Source organism: Heterocephalus glaber, unplaced genomic scaffold (genome assembly GCF_053883595.1).
Source record: "Heterocephalus glaber isolate CG9 unplaced genomic scaffold, H.glaber_assembly_v1.0 deba00001593, whole genome shotgun sequence".
Lineage (NCBI taxonomy): Eukaryota > Metazoa > Chordata > Mammalia > Rodentia > Bathyergidae > Heterocephalus > Heterocephalus glaber.
The window spans coordinates 1,610,268-1,624,866 of record NW_028258368.1 but is presented as its reverse complement, the minus strand read 5'-3'; the positions used below and the strand labels follow the sequence as shown (position 1 = coordinate 1,624,866).

Below are 14,599 nucleotides of genomic sequence, written 5' to 3'. Positions count from 1 at the left end.
TATAAATATTCTTTTGTTGTTTATTTTGGTACTGGGAATTGAACTCAGGACCTTGAGCTTGCCAGGCAGGCATGGCGCCACTGAGCTAAATCTCCAGCCCTACTATAAATGTTTTTATTTGTAGGTATAACCTAAAGTCATTGGTACCCCTCCCCATGTGGTAGTAGAGGTTGAATCCAGGGCTTCATACTGAGTTACATCTCCCGTCTGTCTGTCCGTTTGTCCATCTCTCTTTTTGATACAGGGTCTTACTAAGTTGCAAAGTTGCCCAGGCTGGGCTTGTACTTGTGATCCTCCTGCCTCACCCTTTCAGTGTGTTGGAATTATAAGTGTGTGTCTGCCATGTTCAGCTTACCTAATTTATTTATTTATTTTTAATATGTATTAACTCCCCTGCAGAGTAAATGTTGGAATTATTTCAGTTTCACCTTCTGCTGTAAAGTCAGACACCACAAAATTTTAGAAGTACAAAGCTCCTATGCAAAATTATATACTGAAGTAATCTTTTGTTGGAGATATTCTCTATTTTCGATCTTTTTTTTTTTTTGTATCAGAAATCAAACTCAGGGCCTTGCACTTGGCAGGCAGGTGCTGTGCTGTTGAGCCATATCCCCAGCCTGGATTCTCTATTTTCTAATGAAAGAATCTAACATTTTCATCACTTTGTTCATTTTATTTTCTTTGGTCTTTCATTTCTGTTTTTGACTCGTTTTGAAAATATACTGGAAAACACTAAGAAAAAATGAGGGCTTTTCTCAAATCTTATTCTCCCTATTTCTAGGTGAATATTCACCTAGACTTGGGATCATTAAACATTTATTGCTAGTGTAGATGTACATAGCCTCAGATTTGAACAAAATGCATGTTTGATACTTGGTTATATTATAAAACATTTCAAGAAATAGCCAGACTTTCCTCCCTCACTTGATATTAGCAAATTTGGTAGAAGGAAAACATTGTCATTAGAAGTAAACTAAAACTTTTTTGTAGATCACCAAGAAAACGAAGGTCCAGGTCACGATCTGGTTCTAGAAAGCGTAAGCACAGAAAGCGATCACGCTCCCGCTCAAGAGAAAGAAAGAGGAAATCATCACGTTCATACTCAAGTGAAAGGAGAGCCAGAGAAAGGGAGAAGGAACGACAGAAAAAAGGATTACCTCCAATTAGATCTAAAACATTAAGTGGTAAGTAATATACTTTGGTAAAATGCTGGTTTCAGGGCCGGGGATTTAGCTCAGGGGTTCCGCCGCCACTGATATTATATGATATTTTCATATACATACACAGTATGTAATGTGTGTTTCTCTTTCTGTGTGCCTTGTTTTATCCATTTTCCCCCAAATGGCAGGCTTTCATTTTTTTTATGGCAGAATAATGTAATGGAATTCATTTGCTATTGTTACAGTAAAAAAGGAAATTTGGAAAGCATATAAGTAAAAACAGTAAAGAATATCTCTTCCATTGTTTACCTCACTCCTCTCCTTACTGTGAAATAATAGTTTTTTTGTGATAACTATTTTCCATTTTTAATTTTATTTTTAGTTTTAATTTAATTAAATTTTATTTGCAGTAGTGGGGATTGAACATAGGGTCTTTGAACTGGCTGTGTCCTCAGCCCTTTTTAAATTTTATTTTGTTTAGTTTTGAGAGTCTTGTTAAGTTGCCCAAACTGAGCTGGAACTTGAAATTGTTTTGCCTCTGCCTCCCAGTGCAGGGATGGCTGGTGTGGGCTGCCATGCTCAGCACTCTATATACATGGGGTAGTGTTTCTCTACTATTGGTCCTTAGTGTGAGTTTAAATTTTTTTTTTTCTTTTTTGAGACAGAATCTTGCTCTGTAGTTCAGGCTATCCTTGAGCTCACTATGTAGCCCAGGCTGGCCTGGCTCGAACACGGAGCAATCCTCCTGCCTCAGCTTCCCAAATACGAGGATCACAAGTGTGTGCCACCAAGCCCGGCTGTTTCAGTGATTTGGATGTAATTTTTTTTTGTTGTTGGTTTTTGTTGTTGTTGTTGTTGTTGTTGTTGTTGTTTGGTGGGAAGAGATATTCAACCTACCACAAACCCTAAGCAGGGTTCTGAAGCTGTTTGAGTTTCTTCTTCATTACTATGTCCTACATGAGCTACCTTAATCTCCTCAAATATTGTTCCATTTTCCTAGCTCTTTTGTTAGCTGTCTACATTTTTCACCCTAGGAAACAGTAATAATTCCCCCTTATTATATGAAGAAGAGACATTGTGATTCCTACAGTGTCACTGTTGATGATTCATATCCCCTGGACTATTCGTGAAAATCCTATGTTCTAAAATCCACACTAAGCGGGCAAGGTGGTGCATAGTATGTCATGGCAGGAGTTGCGGAGCGAACCTATTCACGTAATAGTGGCTGGGAAGGAAGCAAAGAGAGAGAAAGAGACTATAGTCCCAATATCCATTTCAAGGACATGCCCCTGTGTCCTTTCTTCCACTAGGCCCCACCTCCGAAAGGTTTCATCATCTCCCAGTAGCCTTTACCACATGAGCCTTTGGTGAGACACTTCATATCTGAACTATAATAGTACTTGGGATTAAGGAATTTGGTTTTTTTGAGCCAGGGTCTTGCTATTTAGTTCAGGCTGCCCTTGAACTTGAGGCAGTTCTGTCTCAGCCTCCCAGAGTGCTAGAATTAAAACGCATGTACCACCGCACCTATCTTAAGGATCTAATTTAAATTTTGAAAAATAAAGATCCTGAGATGGAAAGATAAAAATTTGGTTGAGTATTAATTATATGTGCATAGGATAAGACTACATGAGACAAAAACAACTAGTAGGAAAAGAGCAGTTACCCAGGGGTCTGTGTGGGCTAATTTCCAGTATTTAAACAACCATCTTGAAGATGTTTAAGGTGTTTTTTGGGGGGTTTTTTTGTTTTGTTTTTTTTTGTACCAGGGATCAAACTCAGGACCTTGTGCTTGTGAGGCAGTGCCGGAACCACTGAGCTTGAATCCCCAGCCTTAATGTTTGAGTTTTGACAGCCAGAAAAGAGAGGCCTGCTAGTAATTTGCAAAGGGTCACACTTTAGTTTGAGGTTCATTTAGTGGTAGAGTATAGTCTGCTCTAGACCTGCCCTATCAAGATGATAGTCAAAATGTTAGAAACTTGTATTTGAATGTGACATTAACGTAAATCCAAATACAGTATATTAAACTCTGTAAATGTGTCGAGTGTAAATATTTTTAAGTAGATGTCTTCAGTAAAAGGAAATATTCACGGAGGCATGCACAATATAGCAAAAAGTAGGCAAAGTGTCTCATGTTTATTAAAAGAAAACTGGCTTTCAATAGTTTAAGTATCTTTAAAGTTTTCAAGATAACAACTTAAGGTGCTCTAATTCAGATTTTTCCTGTTTTTATCTCTGCAAAGTAGTGATTTCCTTTTGCATGGAGTATTGTTTCCATTCTTTGACTTTCAGTCTGTGAATTGCTTTTTTAATTAAATATTTTTCTTGTGTGCAGCATATTGTTGGATCTTTCTTCTTGATCCACTCTGCCAGTCTGTTTTTGATTGGTGAATTGAGACCATTTACATTGATGGTTATAACTGATATGTACTGACTTATCCTTGTCATACTATTTTCCTGTCATTGGTTCCCCTTTTTTCCCCTCTATTTAATTGCTTGCCTTGCCTGGTGGATTCATTCTGTTGCAGTTCATGGAGTTGTAGTCCTTATTATCTCTTCCTATAATGGCCTTCAGAACATTGTGGAATGCTGATTTGGTGATCATGAATTTCTTCAGGTGTTTTTTTTTTGTCATAGAAGTATCTTATTTCTCCATCAATTTTGTTTTGTTTTGTTTTGTTTTTTGGTACCGGAGATTGAACTCGGGTCCTTGTGCTTGTGCAGCAGGTGGCGAAACCACTGAGCTAAATCCCCAGCTCTCCATCAATTTTGAAAGATGGTTTTGCAGGATACATCAGTCTGAGTTGGAGGTTGTTTTTTTTTTAGGGCTTGAAATACTTCACTTGTAGCTCTCCTTGACTTGAGGGTTTTTGTTGAGAAGTCTGCTGTGTTTCTGACAGACTTTCCTTTATAGGTGATTTCTTTTCTCTAACAGCTTTTAATAGTCTATTCTTGTGTTAAATTTTGGGAATCTTGAATATTCTATGCCTTAGTGTAGTTTTTTTTTTTTAATCACAGCTAATTGGAGTTCTATATTCCTTATTTGTATGTCAAATTCTTTTTCCCTGCTTGGGAAGTTTTGTGTCATTACTTTTGTGAACAGGTTTTTTAATGTTGTTTGCACTATATCTCCTGCATTTTCATTGATTCCAATTAATCTTATGTTATTCTTTGTATCGTCTAGCAGCTGTTGGATTGAATTTTTGTGGTCCCTTGGTATTTTTAAGAAATCTTTTTATGATCACTAACTGCAATCCTGTTCTCTATATCTGATATTCTGTCCTCACATTGGCTCGTTCTGCTGCATATACTTTCAGTAAAATTATTAATCTCCTGGATATCTGTTTCATACATTCCATTTCTTTCCTATTTTGGGCATTCATGGTTTCTGTCATTTTCCTAAGCTCATCTATTTTTTTTCTGTATCTGCTTTAGAGTCACTAACCATGTCTTTCTTTATGATCACTATCTCTGTAGTTATCTGAGAAACTTTTTCTGATTTGATTTTTTTTTTCTAGAGCCCATTCATCTGCTTTGTTACTTCTGCTGTTACCACTTCAGAGACTCCACGTGGGTGGGTTTTGAATTGTTCCACCTCATTGCCCTCTGGATTTGCCTTTGGTGAGCTGGAAGTTTGGAGTTGCGTCTTGCTTAACTGTTTTCTCATTTTTAATTTTAATTTTTTTTTAGTTTAATTCCTGGGTTGATGCTTATAAATTACTTATGGCAAGTAGCTTTACTGCTAGTATTTAGAATCCTTAGGAAATGACGACTACTTCTCAGAGATGTTTTCCAGGTGTAGCTGGCTGTTGGGTTTTTTGTTTTGTTTTGTTTTTTTAATTATTATTTTTTTTGGTACCGGGGATCAAACTCGGGTCCTTGCGCTTGTGCAGCAGGCAGCGAAACCACTGAGCTAAATCCCTGGCCTGCTGTTGGGTTTTGAGTCTGTTATAAGGGCTGGAGATTTTACAAGATTCTACCTCTTCAATTTATTGAGGATGAGAAGTTGCTGCCGGTTTGGTCTAGCCCTTGGTTTTTGGCACTGACTTATAGTATTTTTATTTTCCATTAAGTTTATTGGTGCATTTTAGATATGAAATACAGTAACATTCATCATTGGGATCTTGTACTTTACATGAGTATCTTGGTTCTTATTTTTCCCCTGCCCTCCCTGCACCCCCTCCATCCTTCCCTATTTGCAAAGACTTTGTTTCCATTTTTTTCCTTTGCTCATTTTTTTTTCTTTTCCCTTTTTTCCTTTCCCCTACCCCTCCCACTTCCCCTACTCCTTTAGAGCTTTTCTTCCTATTACACAATATCAATTATACATTTTAAAACTTACAATATCAAGATCTAGGAGACATTACCACAGATTTTACAGAATTTAAAAGGATATAGAAAACATATTACAAAAATCTTTTTTGAAATAAATTTGACAACTTCTAAGAAGTACCTTGGAAGACAAATTAATAAAACTGACTTTGGAGGAAATATAAAATTTGAATAGCACCTATTAAAGAAAGTATATTCTTAGCTTGAAAACCTTACCTATATGACAACAACAGGCTCGTATACATTTTAACTGATAAATTATATCAAACATTTAAAGCAGAAAAAAGGAACACTTCTCTCCTCATTTTAGGAACTCAACATTGTGCTAATCCTAAAACTGGATAAAGATAATAGAAGAAAAAGTATGAACATAGATAAAAATTCATTTAACAAAACAAACTCTTAGAAGTCAGATCTGGCAGTATGTAGAAAGTGGTTTTGTTATGGGGATGGCAGTGTTGGTTCAGCATTGGAAGATCCACCCCCAAAAGTCATCATTTTAACAGAGGAAAGGAAAAAGCCATATGATCCTGTCGCTAGTTGGAGAAAAAGTATTGGACTAAATTCTACAGCTGTTCATGGTAAAAGCTGTCAGGAGACTAGAAGTAGAACAAACCTTCTCAACAGATAAGCCATGTACTTCCAGCAAAAAATGCCTTCTATGAATGGAGAAAATACAATGCTTTCTCCCTAAGGTGGGGAACAAGGGCAGATATGCCTACTCTTCATCTGTCCATTAAACTTTGAAACCTAGGCCCAAACCAAAATAGTCTGGCAATAAAATGACACAATTAGGGTAGGATTGGCAAGGTATGAGTAAAATCTTTACATGTAAATGAAATGATCATCTACAGAGAAAATACTAAGAAATCTCTAGGAGCCCCTAGAACTTGTACTTGAATTTAGCAGGATTAGAAAACACAAGGTATATATAAAAATTCGGTCTATGTGTACTTGTTATAAATGAAGAATTGGATATTGAAATTTAAAAGTTACTTAGGAGTACAAAGGACCTAGAAAAGTAAAAAGAAAAATAAAACTGTTGGAAAACATTTATTACCTAATTTTAAGACTTCCTCTAAAGCTACAGTAATCAAGGCAGTGTTGGTATAAGGAAAGACATATAGATCATTGGAATGAAACAGAGAATCTAGAAATAGAACTACACATATATGGTCCACTGAGTTTTGAAAGATTATTTCACATTAACGTTTTATAGAGCATAAACTCAATTCAAGAGCAGAGGAAAAGATAGTGTTTTCATCAGATGGCACTAGAACACCTGGAATTCGTATGTAAAAAATTAACCTCAACCCTTTATTTCCATACATAAAAATAACTTGAAAGAATCTATGAACCTAAATATGAAAGACTAAAAGTATAAAACTTTAAGAAATTATAAGGGAAAATGTTTATGAATTCAGGGTAGGCAAGAACTACCTAGGATACAAAAAACATGATGTATAAAAGAAAAAACTTGATAAATGAGATTCCATCCAAATTTAGAACTTTAAATGACATCATTAAGAAAATGAAAAGTAGTCCTTAAACAGACCATATTTATAATGCATATAACGTATGACCAGAATATATAAAGAACTCTTACAGCTCATTAATAGACAACCCAATTAAAAGGTAGACACAAGAAGATGATAAATAGTCAGTACACGACAAGAAAAGGTATGCAACACTAGAATCAGAAAAATACTAATCAGTACAATAACAACATTGAATTATACACTCATTAGGGAGCTGAAGTTAAAAGTTTTAAAAGAACAAATGTCAGCTTAGGTGTGAACCAGTTAGGACTTTCTAATACTGCTAATGTGAATATAAAATGCTAAAAACCATTTTGGAAAACAATACAGAAATTTCCTGTATTACTGTTAAGAACCAACAGTTCTGTTCTTAAGTTTTTACTTAAGAGAAATGAAAACACATGTTCACAATAGATGTGTACATACAAGTTGACTATCCTTTATCTGAAATTCTTGGGACCAGAGTGTTTCAGATTTTCATTTGAAATCCACTTGATCTACAAAGAGGATAGCTACTCCTGCTTTTTGGGGGGCGGGGGGGGAGTCCTATCACATGGAGTATTGTTTTCCACCCTTTAACTTTCATTCTATGAGTTTCTTTTTGAATTAAGTGTGTTTCTTGTATGCAGCATATTGTTGGATCTTGCTTCTTGACCCCATTCTGCCAGTCTATTTCTTTTGATTGGTGAATTGAAACCATTAACATTGATGGTTAAAACTCATACATATTGACTTATCATTGTCATGACTTTTTCTGTTTGTTGGATTCTCCCCCTTTGCGTTTAATTTCTTGTCGGACCCAACGGATTCATTCTGCTGGGCTTCCTGGGGTTGTGATCCTCGTTGTCTTTACCTAGGATATTGTCTGAAATTTTTTGGAGTGCTGGTTTGGTATTCATGAAGTTCCTGAGGTGCTCTTTGTTATGAAAGTATCTTATTTCTCCATCAATTTTGAAAGATAGTTTTGTGGGGTACGTCAATCTGGGTTGGAGGCTGTTTTCCTTTAGGGCTTGGAATATGTCACTCCAAGCTCTTTTTGCCTTGATGGTTTGCATTGAGAAGTCTGCTGTGATTCTGATGGGCTTTCCTTTGTATGTGATTTGTTTCTTTTCTGTAATTGCTTGTAGGACTTTGTTCTTCTGTTGGGTTTCTGGGATCTTTATTATATGTTTAGGTGTAGATTATTTTGATCGTGACTGGTTGGAGTCCTATATGCCTCACTTATCTGTATGTCCAATTCTCTACCTCTGTCTGGGAAGTTTTCAACTATTACTTCTGTGAACAGTTTTTTTATGTCAATTGTACTTTCTCCTGTATTTTCATGGACTCCTATCAGTCTTACGTTATTCTTCTTTGCATCTGCTGTCACTGGTACACAAAGTGGGCAGACAGAGTCCAAATCTTTGTTGATTAATCCCAACAAGCCAGCCATAGATTTATAGCAGGGTAGTGGATAATCCCAGCAAGCCTGCACCTTTAGTTCTAAAGCTCAGGCTGGTTTCTGGTTGTGAAACTGGAACCTGATTTGTTCAGCTTGTAGGACTACATGTGCCTCCTGCCACCTTGAACTTGGTTCTGCCTCCCCCATAGAGGCAGCCCACAGCTGCTCTTGAGTTCTGAGCTCAGTTGGTCCCTCTCCAAGATGGCTACAGGCCAATTACCTTCTGAGGGACATCTGAACCCAAATCATTCACCATCTACTGCAGTCTACTGCATCCATTGCTCCATGCACTGGTGTGTTTTTTCTGTGGAGGCCTCTGGGGTTACCAGTAGTCACTGTTCTTCTGCAGGCGAGAACTGCCTCTCCTACTCAGTGAGTCACAGGTCAGGGAGAAAGCACCACTTCCTACCTTCTTCTTTGTTGAAGACTCTGTCTTCGCTCTTCCCATGAGCTTCAGTTCTCACTTCAGATCATTGCTGTGTCCCAGAGACCCACTTCCCTCCTTCTTTTCCTCACCTTGCTATATTCCAGCATCTGGACACCTAATCTAAGTGAGGCTGTTTCTCTGGTGTTCACCATTCCATCTTCTCAAAAGTTTCCTCTGTATTACATTTTAATGTGACTGGGAAAAGTTGACACAACTAGTATTCTATTCTAATGGTGCATAGTTGATTCCCACTTTCCTCAGCATGCTCTGCTTACACCAATGTTCTGGACCTTCATTTCTTTGCTGATAGGGCTGGCACCCATGTGCTCAAACGACCTGTATACTATGACTGAAGGCAGTGGATCATGACTGAAGAATGTTAAGCTCGGCGGCAGTGGCACAGTTGGATTTGGATTTTTAGAAAACCTCGAAATTATTGATTTCCCTAAGAATAAGATAGATAGTACAGTTTTCCAATTTAATTTATTAGAAAGAAACATTCATTTATTCTAACACCAACAGACACTTAGAAGTTTCACAGGTAGGATTGCGGTGGGAAGTGATTTTGAAACTTTGTTCATATTATAATCACCTGGCAAATTTTAGAACTCCCATTTTTCAATCTGCTATACCTCATGACACTCATCTTCTCCCAAAGGAGAACCTAGGCATCCACAGGCGATTCAGTGTGTCAAGCCAAGTTTGAGAACAGGAGAAATGCAGGTGGGTTCACTCAGTGAAAATGTGAATGGATACCTGGGATTTCAGTTGATTTTAAACAAAATAGATCTTAACAGATATTTTAGATATATTACCATAAATTTAATCTATTGTTAGTATTTTTTTCCCTTAGCTCCTTGAAAGAAGTTAACTATTTTCATTTAAATCATTCGTCTCTTATGTCTTTTCAGTATGTAGCACTACTCTGTGGGTTGGTCAAGTGGACAAGAAGGCAACACAACAAGATTTAACCAACCTTTTTGAAGAATTTGGACAGATTGAATCTATTAATGTAAGAATAAGCAATTACTTAAGGCTATAAAATTAACATTTCACTCATATAATCACTGCCATTCCTAATTAAGCCCAGTAATATGTAGCTTTAATAATGGACATCTTCACAAGAATTGTTTTGTGTTCATCATTTCTGGTCAGTCATTGCTGTTTATCTGTTTAATTTTTTTTGTTACCGGGGATCGAACTTGGGTCCTTGCACTTGTGCAGTAATTGGCCAAACCGCTGAGCTAAATCCCCGGCCCATCTGTTTAATTTTTTAATGGAATTCTAACAAAATATTCATAGAGGATTTATAGCAATATAGCACTTGCTTTGTAAGAACAACAGATGTTTGAGTTAGCAGGAACTGTATATGTGATCTATTTCAATTACACTTTTTTAAAAAAAATTAATTTTATTGGTATACTTTTGATAAACATAATGATCACATTCATAGGGAATTTGTACATGTACATAATACATCTTCATTCTTTTTTTTTCCATTCCCCTCCCCTCTCAATTCCCTTTTTTAAATGTATCTAAGGAAACTGTCCCACAGAATTGTAGTCACCTGCACATGAGTGTGTATGTAGTAGGAGATACACAACTGGACTTGAGATCCTAGTCTGTTATGCAAGATTTTTTTGTTCTTTTCTCTCAATCTCCCTCATTCTGTTTCTGTTTTCAAACAGCACATGCTAGGCTAAAAACAAAATACTGTGACCAGGAAATTGTTTGTAATTTGAGCATAATTCTTTTGCTCTTCAGCTTCATCCTTTGACTGGTTTTGCTGTATTTGGTCTCCTTGGAGTATTTTGTTTTCTTAGACTTTTGGCTTTACTTGGGGAGTCAGACATCCTTAATTAACCATTAAGTTGTTTTTATCCTTACAAATTGTTTACTTTCCTGTCTTTCCTCTGTTGCATAAATTGCAGGCACTAAAATAAAACAATGAAATGTTTTATTGTCCTTTATTTGTTTGAAGAGCCTTTTAATTCATTAATCTCCTGATTTCTTTAGCTGTAGTTGTAGCTTTATTTCCCTTTTGGACCATTTATTATTTACCAGATAATTAACCAGTTTTTCTTTGGTCTTAATTCCCAGTATTCCTTATATGGCCAAATTTCTTTTACTAATAATAACAGCACTTTTCATTTAAATTGAGTTTGACCTTTTTGTGTTTTGCTTTCCAGTGCATATGATTTCATTGGACCCTTACAAAAAGTTTATTAATTCATATAACATTACATTATAATATTATTACATAATAATAGTATTATAGCATTATTACCACAAGAGTTTTGTAGGATTCTCTTAGTCTTTTGTCTTTTTAAATTTGAAATAGCTGCCTTTTAGAGTCCAACATAATATAACTTTTCTGAAATTTTTTTCTCATTTTCTTATAACCTTAAACTAGTGGTTGTTAGTCCTTGCTACATATCAGAGAATTGGTCTTTACATTTGAAAAACAAGAATATCCATGATGAGTATCTTTTAAGTTTTTATCAAAGTGCCATAGGTATGCTAATTCTAGTGTACAGCCAGCAAGTAAGTATTTTTTTTTAAATTTTATTTTATTGGTACATTTTAGGTGTACAATACAATAACATTCATTGGAAATTTGCATCTTTACATAATCTCTCTTGGTTTTATTTTTTCCCCCTTCCCCTGCCCTCCCTTCAACCCCTCCATCCTGCCTTTGTTTCCATTTTTTCATTTTCTCACATTAATTCCTTTCCTTTCCCCTACCCCTCCCACTTAGCAAGTATTGCTTTGAATAGAACCGACTTTGTATCATTTTGCTATCCAAAATGCTATCCAAATAGGAGTTTGAATTTTCTTGTTCCCTTGAACATCTCTTTGCTATTATCTCCATTCTTTCTTTTGTTACATTTGGAACCATAAAAGGCACTAGGTTATTTTGTAAACTGAAGAGCTGATGGTAAAATGTAAGATATGAAAAGTTGAAAGATTTATAACCTATTCACTTAGTTTTGGAGAATTTGAAGACTGAGAAAAAAATCATTCCTTTTTCCATGTTATCAGTCTTTGATGAGCTTCAAGAGAATATTTTATGAGTTAGTGAGGAGTTGGAGTTACATTGCAAGGGGTGAAGAAAAATGTCATGGGTTGGAGACTTCTTTTTTAAGAGGTTTGGTATTAAAGAGACAGCTTGAATTATTAGGCTGAGGAAAGGTTATTTGGATTAATAAAGTCATTGGACATTTTCCCAGGTAGGATATATCATATACAGGCACAAATTCCCTATGATGAGTGTTAATTATCATTTGTTCCAAAGTACTTGGATAAAATAAAGTTTTATAAAACGGAAATATTTTTATTTTATCATTAATTATAGATTACATTTTTTCTTTTGAGACAAAGTCTCACTGTAGATTAGAAGTTATATATTAAGGGTATGATACTTCTCTAAAACAAACTCTCTGCACATACATAGTATATTATTTGTAAAAATATAAATACTACTAGGAATAAATTATTTGCCATCAAATATTTTGACCATGCAGTATTATTTTCCTTTCATCTGGTGGCATTTTGTATATGAAGAGGCTATATATTTTTGTTGGTATTTTGTATTTAGGAAACTCTTAACTTGTGTTATTAAACGTTTCACATATATCATGGCTTAGAATGAAACCAAATGGGTTTTGAATTTTGGGTTCGTTTTTTGTATAAAGTAATTATATGAACTGTGCCAATAAACAGCTGAAGGAAGAAAGGGGACACCAATTCAGTAATCTGTCAAAATAGGATTGGAGCATTAGTATTACATGTTGTTCCCCTAAAACCATAAAATACCACAATGATTTTCTGTCCTTATACTCTTGATTTTAAAAATCTAACTTTTTTTTAATAGATGATTCCTCCCAGGGGCTGTGCTTATGTTTGTATGGTTCATCGGCAGGATGCATTTCGAGCTCTTCAGAAACTCAGTTCTGGATCATACAAAATTGGCTCCAAGGTCATTAAGGTGAGATCTTGTGGAGGGGGAGTTATGGTGTAGGCAGCCCACATTTAATATTTATTATGTTAAAGTCTAAGTTGACCATAGGAAAGGGTCATGTGTGGTTGCTCGTGCACTCCTTTTTATTGTTCTTTCTTTGTGTTGTGATTTGAATCTGTGGCCTCCAGCATGCTGAGTTCAAACTTTCATTACTGTGCTATACCCACAACCTTGTATTCTTTTATTGTCATGGGTACAAATCACTTAAGAAACTTAGATTTTAGTATTGTTGAGTTATAAAATCAGATATAGGTAAAATAAGTCCAGTAACCAAAAGTTGAGTCAAATTATTCCTTCACGTCACACTTGTTCAATTAAGTTTGTCTTTTGTTTACTCTTTTTTTGCATTGTCTCCCAATGATATTCCCTGATTAACATTAATTTATTTTATATCTTAAGTAAACCAGAGCCTTGTGAAGTGATTATCTGCTAGTATATTTTTTCTTATTAATCCTTAAATTGAGAATTTTGTTTTTCTGTTACTTCCTGTGATTAATTCACAGTTCTTTTCTGCTATTTATGGAGAATTTATTCCATCAGTTTCTGCAACTAAATTTAAAATGTTAAAATGACTTTTCAGGGAGTTAACACATTCATGACAAGGCTATAATTCATATGTTTTGCTGCTGGGTGGCTTTGAACCTCTGGTGGTACATTCATTACTGTCCTATCAGGCCTACCTGGGATCAAGCTGGCTGGAATGTGTTAGTGTATGCCCATCTTTTGTCGTTTCATGATCAAGATTTCTCTGTGTGAAATACTGTGATCTCGTCTTTCCTGGTATACAAAGTTTTGTTTAAATTGTAATAACTATCCTAATTATTGCTAATAGAAGTTGGCATTTTGACAGTGAAAACTAGATTTGGATTGTTTCTGGAAATGGATAATTTTAGTTAGCAACAAAAAGTGGAGATACTATAAATACTACCTCTGATGCAGATTTAACACAAAGAAACCAAACTAACTGTATTTGTATTTATGTTGTTGAAATATAAGTTTGAATTTTTTTATACTGTTAAAGTATACATATGAGTGTCCTTTTTTCCTTCCCCTGTTCCCAATAGATTGCTTGGGCTTTAAATAAAGGTGTAAAAACAGAATACAAACAATTCTGGGATGTGGATCTAGGAGTAACTTATATACCATGGGAAAAAGTTAAAGTAGATGACTTGGATGGTTTTGCAGAAGGCGGTATGATTGATCAGGAAACTGTAAATACTGGTAAGAACCCTATAGTTTTATTATTTAAAACCTATACTTAGAAGTTTGTAATTGAAATGAGTTTGGGTGACAGTCAACTCTGTTTATTTTACATATTGGCTACATCTCCCAAAAAAGGGAGTAAAACACTGCTGTGTCCGGTGGGCTCCATTTCATAGCAGGAGTAGAATCTTAGTGTAGGGTTCTCTAGTACAGGTTCATGCAGTCTGATAATACCTATTAGAATGCTTTTTAGAATACTTAAAGCACTCCTATCTGTTCTTTTTAAAAATACATCTTTTTAGAATCTCCCTGTATTCTGAAGAATGCCCCTGTATTAAATAATTTTAAAAGATTCCAGTTACAAATTTATAAGATTTTTAAAGGAAGTATAACCTGAAAGAAACGTTAAAATTGCTATTTAGAAAACTAAAATGTGATTTATACTTTATTTCGTCAAATCTTAGTTCTTTTACCAAA

General features: G+C 35.3%; 1 protein-coding gene across 12 annotated transcripts in view; it reads left to right on the top strand.

Moving 5' to 3' along the window:
- Scaf8 (SR-related CTD associated factor 8) overlaps window positions 1–14,599 on the top strand; it is a 208,939-nt gene that overhangs the window by 63,626 nt on the left and 130,714 nt on the right. For all 12 annotated transcript variants that reach the window (XR_015444072.1, XR_015444071.1, XR_015444070.1 and 9 more), the window contains 4 exons: window positions 991–1,184; window positions 9,810–9,910; window positions 12,773–12,886; window positions 13,984–14,140. Coding sequence is in view for 9 of the 12 variants with exons in the window: in XM_087193545.1 (XP_087049671.1) it covers window positions 991–1,184; window positions 9,810–9,910; window positions 12,773–12,886; window positions 13,984–14,140 (566 nt within the window). In the remaining 3 variants the exon portion in view is untranslated. The remainder of the gene's footprint in view (window positions 1–990; window positions 1,185–9,809; window positions 9,911–12,772; window positions 12,887–13,983; window positions 14,141–14,599) is intronic.